This window comes from Lepisma saccharinum, chromosome 2 (genome assembly GCF_977018435.1).
Source record: "Lepisma saccharinum chromosome 2, izLepSacc3.1, whole genome shotgun sequence".
NCBI lineage: Eukaryota > Metazoa > Arthropoda > Insecta > Zygentoma > Lepismatidae > Lepisma > Lepisma saccharinum.
This window is the reverse complement of record NC_139230.1, coordinates 136,399,928-136,413,642: the sequence shown is the minus strand read 5'-3', so window position 1 is coordinate 136,413,642 and position 13,715 is coordinate 136,399,928. Positions and strand designations below refer to the sequence as shown.

Sequence of the window (13,715 nt, the reverse complement as noted above, 5' to 3'; positions counted from 1 at the left end):
TATATCTCGTATGTAATGCACAGTATTATCCAGATTCAAGAAATGGCTTTCTTAGTTGTAGGTTGTAAAGCTGTTGCTATGCCGATCAAAAGTGAATGACATCATACCTATTCAATGAGTCACCTTTTGCTATGTGGAACAAGAGGAGAATAGCCTCTTGTGTAAAAAATAAGTCACCAACCCATGCCACCTCCCCTCTCTCCCTCCACTGTGTTTAGCATCCCAAAGCTTTCACTCTTTAACCAGCTTATTTATTCTGTAATAGTAGAAAGCGAGATCAAAATTACATTGTGGATTTGCAGTGCTCAGGAAGTTATTTTCTATTATTTCTCACCAAACAAATACATTACATTACAAAGTGAAAAATTGTGGCAAATGGCCTTTAAACTTTTATACATGGTTTTGCTTATTTCCTGTTTACTTTTTCTAAAAAGAACTTCAAAATATATACTTTTTATGACTAGCAAAACATTTATGAGAGGCACATTCAGGACCCTCAAATTAGCAGTTAGTAGCACAAGATTTTTTCCATTAAGTAATTTACATTTCATATAGGTCATATTATTTGGCCAGTAATACATTGTAATTATTATTTTCTTTTTCCTTATCTTTTCTTTCATCCAAAGTACCATAAAAATCAGAACATTCCTTCATTATGTGATGAGCTTATTTCAACCGCATTGCAAATTAGTGTCACCACCTTAAATGAAATACTGTTGCCATGTTCAGAAACTGCAGAATTTAAGCAATACAACGATATATAACTTGATAGGGTTCCGTAAACATGAGAAATCAATGCAAGTGTCAAAATCATGGAATGACCCTGTACGGTTTCATGTTGGCTGTCTGAATTATTCCGTGCATAATACCACAGGCTTTGGAGGCAAAAATTTTGGAAAAGGTGTGCATTATGCATGAGTAAATACTGTATTTTTCAAACTTCCAAGCTGTTGTCTGAACATTGAATTTACTTGAAAGTAAAATTTTTAGAAGACCTTTTAATTTACTCACAAATTAGGTTTTCTTATGTACATAAAAAAATGTTTGTGGCCCATAAATAGCATATATAATGACATAAATTGTTATGCAATATTCATTGTTTCATCTTGTCATATTTGATACAAGATGGGTACTGACTCTTTTATTTCTTAGAAATCATAAATACAGAGAAACTAGTACTCACTTTATCCACGAAACTGTTTTTTTCTTTGTTCTATTAATTTCAGTAGCGACTGCCACCATCCTCATTGGAACTTCTTGGTGTAATGATTTTTTTTCTCTAAAGTGGCCTTGACAGTGTAATCATTTGTTTCTAAAGTCTCTCATATAAACCGTTCCAGTTGTGAATGAATTCATATAGGTCATATTATTTGGCCAGTAATACAGGGTTATTCAAAATGATGGAAACACTTTCATTCATGTATATTTCCTTGAATATACATTACATATTAATAATATACATACAAGAGAGAGAGGAAGGTCTAAAGTTTACAAACTTACAATAGAGGTTACAGATGTTCAATATGGCCGACGCCTGCTGCTCGGCAAAGCGGTAGCCGAACTCATCCCACACACGAAGAAGCATCTCTTGTGTAACCGAGTTCACTGCAGCTGTGATACGGTTCTGCAGGTTGCCCAGAGTTCATGGTACAGGTGGTACGTACACGGCTTGTTTGACATACCCCATCTTGTTGAAAAATGTTTTGGGAAGCTTCATCAGTTGAGGAGCAAGTCAGTGTTCCAACATGACGAGATACGAAATCCCACTTACAGTGCTCTTCGCAAAAAAAAAAAAAAAAGTGGTTCGTAAATCTTTCTGTGTGATAAGGCACAAAACACATTTACTTGTGGTGAGTCTCTCTCATGTGGCAGTGTGGCATGGGGATTTTCCATACCCCATATATGAACATTGTGCATGTTCACTCTTTCGCTAAGGTGAAATGTCGCTTCGTCACTGAACACTACGTGTGGGAGAAATGTGTCATCCTCCATTTTGTCTAGCATGTTCTCACAAAATTCAATACGCTTTTGTTTGTCACTCTTTACAAGCACCTGTACAAGTTGTCAGCGGTATGGTTTGTACAGTAAACGGCATCTCAAAACTCGCCATACAGTTGCTTGAGGTATTCCAAGTTCTCTGCTAGCTGCATTAGTTGACTTTCTAGGACTGCGCACAAAACTGCCTTCAATTCATCTCACATCCTCCTCTGACACACACGGTCGGCCCGTGCTTTTTGCTTTGCAGACACATCCAGTTTGCTGAAATTGGTTAAACCAACGGTATATGCTCCTCCTAATTGGTGGTTCTATACAGAATTGAAGACGGAATGCTCGCTGCACTGCTGCTGCTGATTCAGTTTTGCCAAACTCAAGAACACAGAAAACCTTGTGCTGCACGGTGGCCATGTTACTCGGAACTGAACTGAAGGGTCCTTGGTGGCATGAGCATGTGCACTCGAGTGGTTGGTTACGCAACTGCGCTCTAGCGGTAGTATTCGGAACTTTAGACCTTCCCCTCTCTTTTATCCCATATATATATATACCGTACGTTCATTTCGATCATCGGCCGAGAGATCGGGAGAAGCGTGGCGGGCGGCGCTGACGGAGATGCCGACATTTTCGGCCTGTAATGCCCGCTTATTTTTATGGACATATGCAGACATTTATATAAATATTGCAAAACGAGCACTAACCTTTGTTATAAGAGTACGGTTTTAATTTTTGTACCTTAGTGGCTGTATGTGCTGATGATTTTGACACGCCCATCTCCTGTGAAACACGGCGTAGAGGTTTGTTTGGAGAACGTTCTAACGCTGCACCAATTTCATCGAGTTTTGCTTCGGTTAGAATCACTCGTTTTTGCTTAGGTGTTTTAAAATTTAACGATCCAGTTTATCGTAATTTAAGGACAAGATGTCTAACCGTATCTCTATGTGGAGGTGAAACGCTTGGGAATTTATGTACAAATTGCCTACACACTTCCCGACACGAGTCTGTTTTCATGTAAGTGTCATACATAAAAATTCTTTGTTCTAAAGTGAAACTTGAGCTGGCATTCCAATCGTCTCATTGACACAACACACACACACACTGCAATAACACAAGTAACGACAAGTAACCAAGAATAACACTCTTGCGCACAGTACGAAATTAACACGCTCTTGGTATACATCTGCTCGCCACTATATTCACAGCTCTGTCTTAATCTAGTCGTGAAGGAACAAAAACTCGAGCTCGGAGATTTCGGATTGCAAGAAAGCTCACGAAAACCATTGACTTTTGACGGTTTCGTCTGCAGCGTAATCTTGATACAGTGTTGTACATTCGAAACCTCCAAACGATCCCCATCGATACAAAACTTTTTCAAGGATATAAACTTAAGCAGGACGTTACTGGTCAAAACTATGATTAAAATGTTTTATTATCTGTGGCTCTTAACATCGTTTCTAAAGCGTATTTATTTGTGTGATGAATTACAGAAGAACTTTTGCGTGTTATAACACAGGTTAGTGCTCGTTTTGCAATATTTATATAAATGTCTGCATTAGTCCATAAAAATAAGCGGGCATTACAGGCCGCAAATGTCGGCATCTCCGTGAGCGCCGCCCGCCACGCTTCTCCCGATCTCTCGGCTGCAGATCGAAATGAACGCACGGTGTGTGTGTATATATATATATATATATATATATATATATATATATATATATATATATATATATATATATATAAGGGTCAGTCAGTTGAAAACAAGCTATCCTATATTAAACTATGTCCTCACCTTAAAGTAACCCCCATAGACGTTGAGACATTTGTCCCACTGTCCTGGCAGCAGGTGGGTGGTTTCTGCAACAACCAATCACTCACTGCATCCTTCACCTGAGCATCCAAGTTGAACCAGCAACCACGCAGTGCCCATTTCAGCTCACCAAAGATGGCATAATCGCATGGGGACATGTCTGGGTTATTAGGTGGGTGCTGGAGTATTTCCAACCGAAATCTGTGTAATAGGTCCCCAGACAACATTGGCTCTATGCAGCTGTGCATTATCATGTAATAACATCCATCACCCCATGTGACAGCACACTTGGTCTCTTGGATTGGATGGACTGACGCAGGCACATCAAAGTTTCTGTACATTGCACGCTAGTAACAGTTGCACCTTTCTCACAAAATTCGACAAGCAGGATCCCCTTGTGCTCAAAGAACAATGTGAGGAGCACATGACCATGGGAACTTTGCATAGCCTTGAATTACTTTGCTGGTGGTGAGTGGGGGTGCTTCCACTGCTGACTTTGGCGCTTGGTTTCTGATTCATACAGATGGCACACAAACTCATCCCCCATGACAATTCAACAGAGGAAATCGCTGCCTTCCTGGTTGTATCGAAGGAGCATCTCTAGTGCCATTCCCATGTGAAATAGCATTTGTTCTGCAATCAGATTATTGTGAACCCACTGTGTGTGCACCTTCTGATACTGGAGGCAGTGTTTCATGATGTTAAACACCGTGCCTTGATTTGCCCCTGTGGTCTGTGCAATATGCTCCACTGTACACTGTCAATCAGATGTTGGATGAGGTCATCATTTGTGACAGTGACAGATGGTCCAGGTCATGGATCATCCTGCAGTGATGTTCTTCCTTCACAAAACCTCCAATTCCACTCCTTTACCCTTGACAGAGATAAACTATGTTCCCCATACACTGCTGTAATTCAACTGTGAATGTCTCGGTTACTTAAGTCGTTTTCACGTTCAGAAGACACAATGGGCTCTTATGGACAATGCTTTTCTTATGGGAAAATACAAGCGCGCTGTTGTGAAATTTCTCGATTTACAAATTTAGCTTACGTAAAATCGGTACCTGCAGTTTTGCAGGAAATTTTGTAGAGAATACGATGGTGAACACAAAAAACTGGTAACTTGCTTACATAATTTTAGATAAATTAAAAATGCAAATTTTCTGCGAAAACAAAATTTTTACATTGTTTTCATTCCTAACGTTGAAAGATGCCGTTAAATTGAAGCATTCATTATGAGAAAAATTGACACTGTTTTTTAATTGTCATAGGTGATGGTGGTGCTCAGAATTTATCAATACCTTAAAGCATATTCGCATTAAAAATTATTCAAATAAAGTATGTGGAGATTTTTTATATTCGTGCAGTAGAAAATGTCGTCGCTGGCCATTTTTATTCTGTAATTCCAAATAAAAACTTCCAGTGACAAAGTTGTGGAGAAAATAATGAATTATTTTTTATAACCACTCATAGGTTCCCAGAAATATTACTTCCATGCATTTGGAGTTTCTTTTTAACCCGAACTGCACGCGAAGTAAGGAGACGTTGTCTGGCCATCTTGAACTGACTCACCGCAGCATTCCAGCTAATCACCACCAAGTTTTCGATTTGTTATTTATTTCCATTCAGTAAAAATATTAACTTCATGCAGTTTGTTATAATAGAATTGCAGTTACTTAAATTTAATAATTGACAATTATTCCCAATGCTGCTGTTGTGAGCAACATTAGTGCTGTCGCAAATACACGTTGTTTTTGTTTACATTACTGTCGACATTAATACTGAAATGAAGATCACCTTTCAGTTTCCAACGTACACATACATTCATAGACACCATATTAACCCTTGAAAGGCTTTCCAACATGTGACAAAATATGGGTAACATTAATGAATTTATATATATATATATATATATATATATATATATATATATATGTAACACATTACCATATTTCAATGTTATTCTATGAAATAATTACAGAGAAAGGCGAATGAATATTAAATGTGCCTGTGTATTAAATTAAATCTAATGGTAAAATGACATGCTAATGAACTGTAACGTTCACAGTATAATATTAATAGTTACATATAATTATCATTATATATACAAAATATGTAACACCTTAATTGTGAAGGAAGCTCATCATTTCCCGGCGATATGAGCTAGCGCTGTATTGGCAACACTGTGCGGTTTCTCCATAAGCGCCGTTGTGTCTTCTGAATGTGAAAACGACTTTAGTGTCTTCCGCCACCAGGAAACGCATGACGGCTTAATGCAATTACTTACCGGCCTCCATGATATGCCAGATGGCACTTCACACCACTCACACTCGCACTGCTTCACACAAGCCTGTGACATGACTGCCATCTACCGGGCAACAACTGAACCGCCTTCCAGTGGCAGGAGTTTCATGGAGCCCCGGCATCTACACATGGAGATATACGAGGTAGCCTGTTTTCCACTGACTGACCCTTAATAAGTGAAGTAGGAGACAGTAAACACTTACGAAACACAAAAGAGAAATGTTGATATTTTGTGACCTGGTTGCATGTTCACAGAGTTTTGAGTTTGAGTTGGTGTTTTAAGTTCACTTTGTGCACAGTAAGGCTAATCGGGACTGGACCTACAGTTTAAAGTGGAATCCGAATCACTATGTGCCACATGTTCAAAGAAGAAGAGAGATATTTATGCAATGGCAGAAATGAAATGTCTCTCCTAAGTATGGTTATCATTAGAGACTTAATTTTTGCCCTAAATGCTAATTTTATTCCAGTGAGTAAAAGCTTTTGGAGCAGCAGTGTGTTTCAAGGTACATTAATCACCACATGTAAATTCTGTTGTGCCTAAAATTGCCTATTTCACCTGCTAGTACCAATTTTGATCATAAGTGCATAAATCAGTGAATATTGTATCAAATGTGAAAATTTGTTTGTGTGCACCTTATTTAGTGCTACAACAATGGAATCACACCACTGACATTTTTCATAATTTCCCCTGGTGGTTTGAGAAGAAATTCTCCCACCAATTATGGCTAAAAGTTGCATAACCTCAATTAATAAAAGTATAAATGTTGACTTCTCTGGCCATAATCTTGAATCTTTCCATGTGTGAGGGAAAAGCCATCTTTGTGTGTGAATAAATATAAATACTAGTCCAAACAAGAAAATGAATGACATTTTCAAATGATAAGTAACTTTTGCTTTACAGTCCTGCAGTTATTTTTTTATTTCAGAGTATTTTTTCTAAAAAGAAAAATTAACATTTTATAACTGTGTAGTAGCCAGAAGCAGTTATACACTATTACTCTCCATGATTTCAGAATTGTATACCTAGGTATATAAAACAATTAAATTTCTCTGTTTTTTAATTAAATAAAAATGTGTAAATATATAATATTTATTTATTTTAAAGTGAAGATCTTCAATCTTCATACATAACCAGTCATTAATTTTATGAAAGGATTAAATTTTGGATGAGAAATTTTTAATTTTAGAATTTTACTTACCCACAATATTAAAAAGTAATTCTTTTTTTTAATGCCTATTATTTTTCTTGCAAATTTTTTGTTCTTTTTTGCCTGCATATTTGTACAGTTTTAGTACCTTCAAATCTGTGCTCTATTCATCATGCATCTTTTTTTATGTGTTACATGTCACTGTATCAATGGATCATATTCACTTGTTGTTGATATTGAGAATACAATGGCATGTCTGTGTGAGTGTGCTTTGCTTTTAATGTAACTTTTCTTGTTCTGCAATTTTGTTTCTTTTTTAGCATTTATTATTATTATTATTATTATTTTAACGGTTTTATTTATTTAAATCTGCTTGTTTAATTGTTTCCCTTTTTCTTCTTAATTTGCAGGCATGATGTATGCAAATAATTTTTCATGACCAATCTCCTGATGATATTTGTCAAGATTTTTCAGTTCACAATGGCACCAAAACCAAAACTACTTGATATACCAAAGAACTTTAGTCATGCTTCCATATATTTTACACATGAGAAAGAAGCAGAGGCCTTTTGTTCAGAAGTTGCTAGTGGTTTTGTATATATTTCATAAAACTGCATCTTTGATTTTTCATTGCATGATAGTGTGAATTGTTTCTTTCAACGTAAAGGTTCTTCTGTGAAATGATATATTTTGAAACATAATTGACCCAAGACATTTTAAATGGATTGATTGGGTTTTTAGTTCACTAATCTGAATTTTCTCTTAATCATGAATCCAAATCGATGATGTGCTTGTGGTTAATTGCATTCAAATGTTGTCATGTTGTGTGTTCTTGTGTCATAAAAATTTCATTTTTTGACATGTGGTGTATGCAGGGTGATACTTAAATTACATTTCATTCAAAATTTTATTTGTATGAGGGCAAACTGGAAAGTAATGCCTCCTAATTTGTATTATTGGAAAATGGTTGAATTTATTTTAATGTAAGAAATGCAGGTAACTTTCTATAACTTTTTTGTCCATATCAACACAATTACTTTTCCACATAATCACTCTGCCAATCATCACATGTCTGCCAACAAGAGACCAGTTTCTTAATGCCGTCACTGTAGAATTGTTGATCTTGACGACGGAGCAACAACCTCACTTCTATTTGCACTGCATCACCAGAATCAAAGTGAACTCCTCTCAAGTGTTCCTTAAGCTGTGACAATATTGTTTAAGAATGCACCACCTTCAAGTTTGTAGCGCTGAAGCAACTGTTGGCTAATGTCCAGTCTCTTCTGTTCCATGTCAGGAGTGAGCTTCCGAGGCACCCAAAGTGTCCCAGATCTGCAATTATTGCCTGCACTCACCCCATGATTGCAAGTTCTGCCTGGGTTATGCGATGGTTCTCTCTAATGAGTTCATTGACATGATTCCGATGGCCTTCATCAGTTACAATATGCAGCCTTTCACTCCATTCTTTTGTCTCGCACATTGAGAGTTCCTTGGCTGGGGTTTTCATTATGAGCACAAACAGCCCAACATCATACGGTAATGACGTCTACACATTCATCCCCATAAAAAGCCTTCATTCTTCAATTAATATCAATTGGGGCACATTTTCTGCATCAGAAACTCGATCATGGCACGCTGCTTCAGGCACACAGACATAGTATGGTTACATGCTGCCATTTTCCTCACTATAGTTCAGCATCCCCTGGCAATAGAAGTTTCAAACTTGGAATGGAGAAGCAGGAAAGTCTGATGAGTACAATGCATGGTTGTTCAAAATCCAAAATGGGTTTACACCATAAAAAATAAATAGGAGGCATTACTTTTCAGCATGCCCTCATATATAAAAGCTCTTTATGTCTTCTCTCTTTCCCTTTCTGTTGTAATATATAGTGCAACCTTGGTTTTCAAAATATTATAAACTGCAGGACACATTTTGGATGAATGTACACAAAGTGCAACAACCAAAGTTTGTAATTATTTTATGTCACATGTACTATTGATATATACATTTTTTTATTGTCTTTAAACATAATAGCAGTTCAAAATGCAAAATTGGTCATGTTCAACAAACCATGTCATATCAACAAAAATGTATCTGGAGTTATGACTTCTGTGTAATTTTATTGATTTTTAAACCTTGTTTTGCATAATAAATTTTTGTCATTAGATATAAGATAGGATCATGTTAATATTTACAAGAAAAGTTTTATTAGAAATACAATTTAGTACAGTAATCGTACACTAAAAGGAATCTATACTAATAGTTTTCCATGTGATGTGTAGATTATTTATTTATTTTAATACTCGCCATTCACATTTGTTTCTTTTTTCTGTCTCAGATAAATTATGTCATTACATTAGAATATGCTCTACAGGAAGTGTTCTAATTCAGAGAAGGAAACTTTTATTTTACTGATTTAGTTTGGCAGACATATAGCTGATTGTTCTAGAATGGTGCAGTACAAAGCTTCTTGAACATTATGTATATTCATGAGAGTATTTTTCTTGTAAAATTTAAGTTGCCTGATAAGATTAGAACTTGATTTTTTTTTCTTTATCCACATTAAAAAAAAGTTTATGAACATATTACTTGGAACCCTGCATATGCCACTGAGAAACTGATCTCTCTTCAACGTAACAAGAAGAGCTCTCTGGTAATGTTTTGAAAAATGTCTAGGTTAGAAAAGATTTACTCTAAATAGTAAATTATCACTGTAATCAGTGCTCTGTGAATATGTGTGGTTTATGTAATTCATTGCAGCTCATGTAATTTAGTTACCAAGAATCAGATACCCAACCTGAATTTTAGTTTTAACTTCTATGTTTATAAATATATTTTAGGTGCAGATGATTGTTAAGAAATATAAATTTTAAGTTTGAAAAGGTTGGATGAAATATATGCATGTATATTTTGATTTGTCTACATGAGCATACTTGTAATATTTCATACAATAGAAAGTAACGGAAGGGTTGATAAACAAGTTCTGTGCAATGTTACTTCATTTTACAGTTCTTTAAACTACATGTACAATTTGAATGTCTGTGTATACTGTGATAATTACATGGTGTTAAATAATAACTGAAATAGCATTTTAAAGTCTAGTCACTAAATGCTCTAAACTTCAAAGATTTTAACAACTGAAATTGTTACTGTAATATAATGAATTGTGAAGTTCTTCACAACAAACACCATTTTATTCTCCAGTGAAACTCACAATGACAGAGTACAAATAAGATTTAAATCAAGTTTTAGAGTTGTGTTAATTTATATTTAACACCACAGTGCACGCGTTCCCTTCGTAAACATAATTGCACACACAGTGGCATTGCGCTCACTGACATGTAATCACACATAATGTATTAATGTTTCAGCAACAATATTTTTTTTTCTCATTTTACACACCACTGAACATTTGGCTAAACATCTGAAATGATTGCTTTATATTTTTATAATATATAGCTTTATTGTTCATGAAATGAATGTTGTGTGGTTTTGTACCACCATGTTTGCTTTTTCCGTAATGCCATTACACGCACAGGCAGCGTGGTGCTCACTGAAATATTTTAAAAATTATTAATTTTCAGCAATACATGTATGATTATTTGTTTGCTTGGTCACTCAGCTCATTTATCAGGTCCAAAATTCACCTCTGCTCTACCTTGCAATCCATCTTCACAGCAACAACTCAGACAAGAGACCTTGGTACTGTACATCCCAGAAGAAAAACAACAATGCACGTGCAGGCAGCATGGAGAAACTCGGACATTTTGACAGTAGCACAGCTCGAGGAAGCTGAGCATTATAACAAGTTGGAGATGGCGCTTGTGCAATAGATTCCTGCAAGGACTGATGCATCCAACAAAAATGTGCAATAATATCACAATTAGTTGTGTCTGAAAGGTGTTACGCTGCCCGTGAATCACTGTGGTGTTAAATAATGTTCAAATGTGAAACGCAGATGCTTTGCAGGTGTATGTGTGTATGTCATGTTCAGTAGTAAGTTTTACCTGCTTCTTATTTCTTGATTCCTTTCAGGTGCACATTTGCAACTACTTTAATTTTAATTCATCCAAACTCTTGAACAAACAGATATTATATTGATAAATTACTTTAAGGGTACATTATAGCTTGTTTTTGTTAAAATATGCATTTTTGATTCTGACTTAATATATATTACTGAATTATGTTTCAAAGCCATAGTTTTTCTCGTGCTTGCTTTCAAATTAATTTGATCTCAACAAATAGTTTCATATCTATGCAGCCAATAGCAAAAGTTGTAGAACTTGGCACACGCTACATAGCATGAAAAACTTTTGTAATTTTTATTGTAGCATGATTAACGTCAAGGTTTCATATTGCACCAAAAATGCTTTCTAGTGTATTGCAGAAATATTATTACTGTTCTTATCTTGTTTGTCAAAACATTAACCAAGCTGCAGATGAAGGGTGTCCCATACAGTTCTTCCATATGTGTGTACAGTGAATGTACTATAGTCATGAGCAGTGTTTTGTAAACATTAAGATAATTGAGTTTTTATAGTATTATACATGTTGTTTTAATGTTTTGTCCACTTATACATAACTTCATGTGTTTTCACTAAGTTAAGTTGACAGCTAATTAAGAAAAAATTGCATGATCTACATCGAAATGCTCAAGTTTTCAAACTGATATTTCAGAAACTTATTTTTTGACTGTTATTTTAGAGCATTATTCCATCCATTAAGATATATGCCCGTAACTAAAAACTTTAGTTCAACATCACACAATCAAACTGGACTTTGTAATGTAATTAATTTGACTTTACCTTAATTGGTAATATGGCAATGGTAGTTGTGGCAGGCCTGTAGCTAGAATTGATCTCCAGGGGGGCTTTGTAAACAAAGTCCATTTTTCAAAAGTTTAACCGTGTTAAATTAAGGTGAATTATGTGCATGTGTGGGGGATGGGGGGGGGTTATAAAAATATACAAAAACTTCGCTTTGCTTGAAATGTTAATTGACTGCTATTGAAATCATCCCTTACTACACAATCCATACTACTTTTGATGATACAGATATTTATAATCACACAAAAATGTACAATATTCAATGATAGTGCCTACAGTATATTCTTCCCTGGCCGAAGCAATGAAACTCCGCTTCGTTCCCAAAACTTGGGATCTGTTGACCTTTGATGCAGATGCAGAGGGAATTTGCATGATGACGTCAAAGTCACAGATTTCTGTCTAAAAAGAGCAGCAAAGGTACAGAGGCTGACGGCAGCAGGGGGGCATAGCCTCGCCTGGCCCCTACCTGGCTACGGGCCTGAGTTGTGGTACTATATTATCCAATATAACTTTCAAATTGAAATAGAGAGTTATTCAAATTGAAATCGACAACATAACCAACGTATAAATAGTTAATGCTTCTTTACAACAAATAATGTATTTATTACCTTAGAGAAAGTGTAGTTAAATTTCCAATAGATGGCAGTTCAGGACATGGCATGGCTTACCGAGTTCAGTGTCAAAATAGCTTCATGTAGTGAGAAGTCTTCCTATGTGTTTGCTTATCATGAAACAAAAAGTAGTATCGCAGTGCAATCATCAGTTGGAAACATGTTTGTTTCCAAATCAACATCAACCATCTACAGCACCACCATTCTTAAGTGGTATTGAGTGTGCATGCAATTGCAAACATAGAAACATGAGATGTTGGAGAAAGTGTAAGATGAGTCTGACCATCTTGACATGTGTAAGGTTATACATGTTTTACACATTAAGAAATTCTCATTGTGAGTAAATTCTCTGAGATGTAAGCTTTCATCTGATACCTCTTTTCATTTAAATAATTATAAATATAAACTACTATTACAGTAAGTGTTTAGAGTTGTCAACTACACTTTGAATAACCCTCTTTTTCCTTGGACCATACAAATAAAATTGACAATTTGTAACATTTATTGAAAAATTTATACTTGTATGAATTGGGTATTTTTTTAGAACATATAGTATTTTGAGGAAGTCAGGGGTTCTGGTAGGAGTATGCATTAGAAAAATGAATCACCTGTAAATTTGTGAAAGTTTTTTTTTTTTTTAACAAAAATAGCACATGGGTAAATGAAATATCAGAAAAGCTAAATAGCAAAATAGAAGCTGAAAATTACCATGCTTGTTATCTTTGCACCGTATACCATTTCATGTTATTTTTTGAGAAACTCTTCTAAAAACTCAGATTGTTTTTTACAAAGTATACCAGGTTATGTGATCTGAAACATCCATACTAACTTTTTGGTTGTGCTCAACCCTTTAGCATGTATGCATAGGAAATGTAAATACTCTAGGCAGCTGACATTTTCAACCTTTTCTTTGAAATTCATTCATTCATCTCTTACTGTGAACAGGAAAGACATGAATTGTTATCATAAAAGACTATAAAGGGCTTCCCCGATGGCGCAGTGGTAGCGTCATTGCCTTGTAATCAA

At 35.5% G+C, this 13,715-nt stretch overlaps 1 protein-coding gene across 2 annotated transcripts in view; it reads left to right on the top strand.

The window, feature by feature from the left end:
• Positions 1 to 12,110, top strand: part of LOC145984132 (proton myo-inositol cotransporter-like) — a 326,090-nt gene extending 313,980 nt beyond the window's left edge. For both annotated transcript variants that reach the window (XR_014441282.1, XM_083117572.1), the window contains one exon: positions 7,662 to 12,110. Coding sequence is in view for 1 of the 2 variants with exons in the window: in XM_083117572.1 (XP_082973698.1) it covers positions 7,662 to 7,680 (19 nt within the window). In the remaining variant the exon portion in view is untranslated. The remainder of the gene's footprint in view (positions 1 to 7,661) is intronic.
• The last annotated feature ends 1,605 nt before the right edge of the window (positions 12,111 to 13,715 follow it).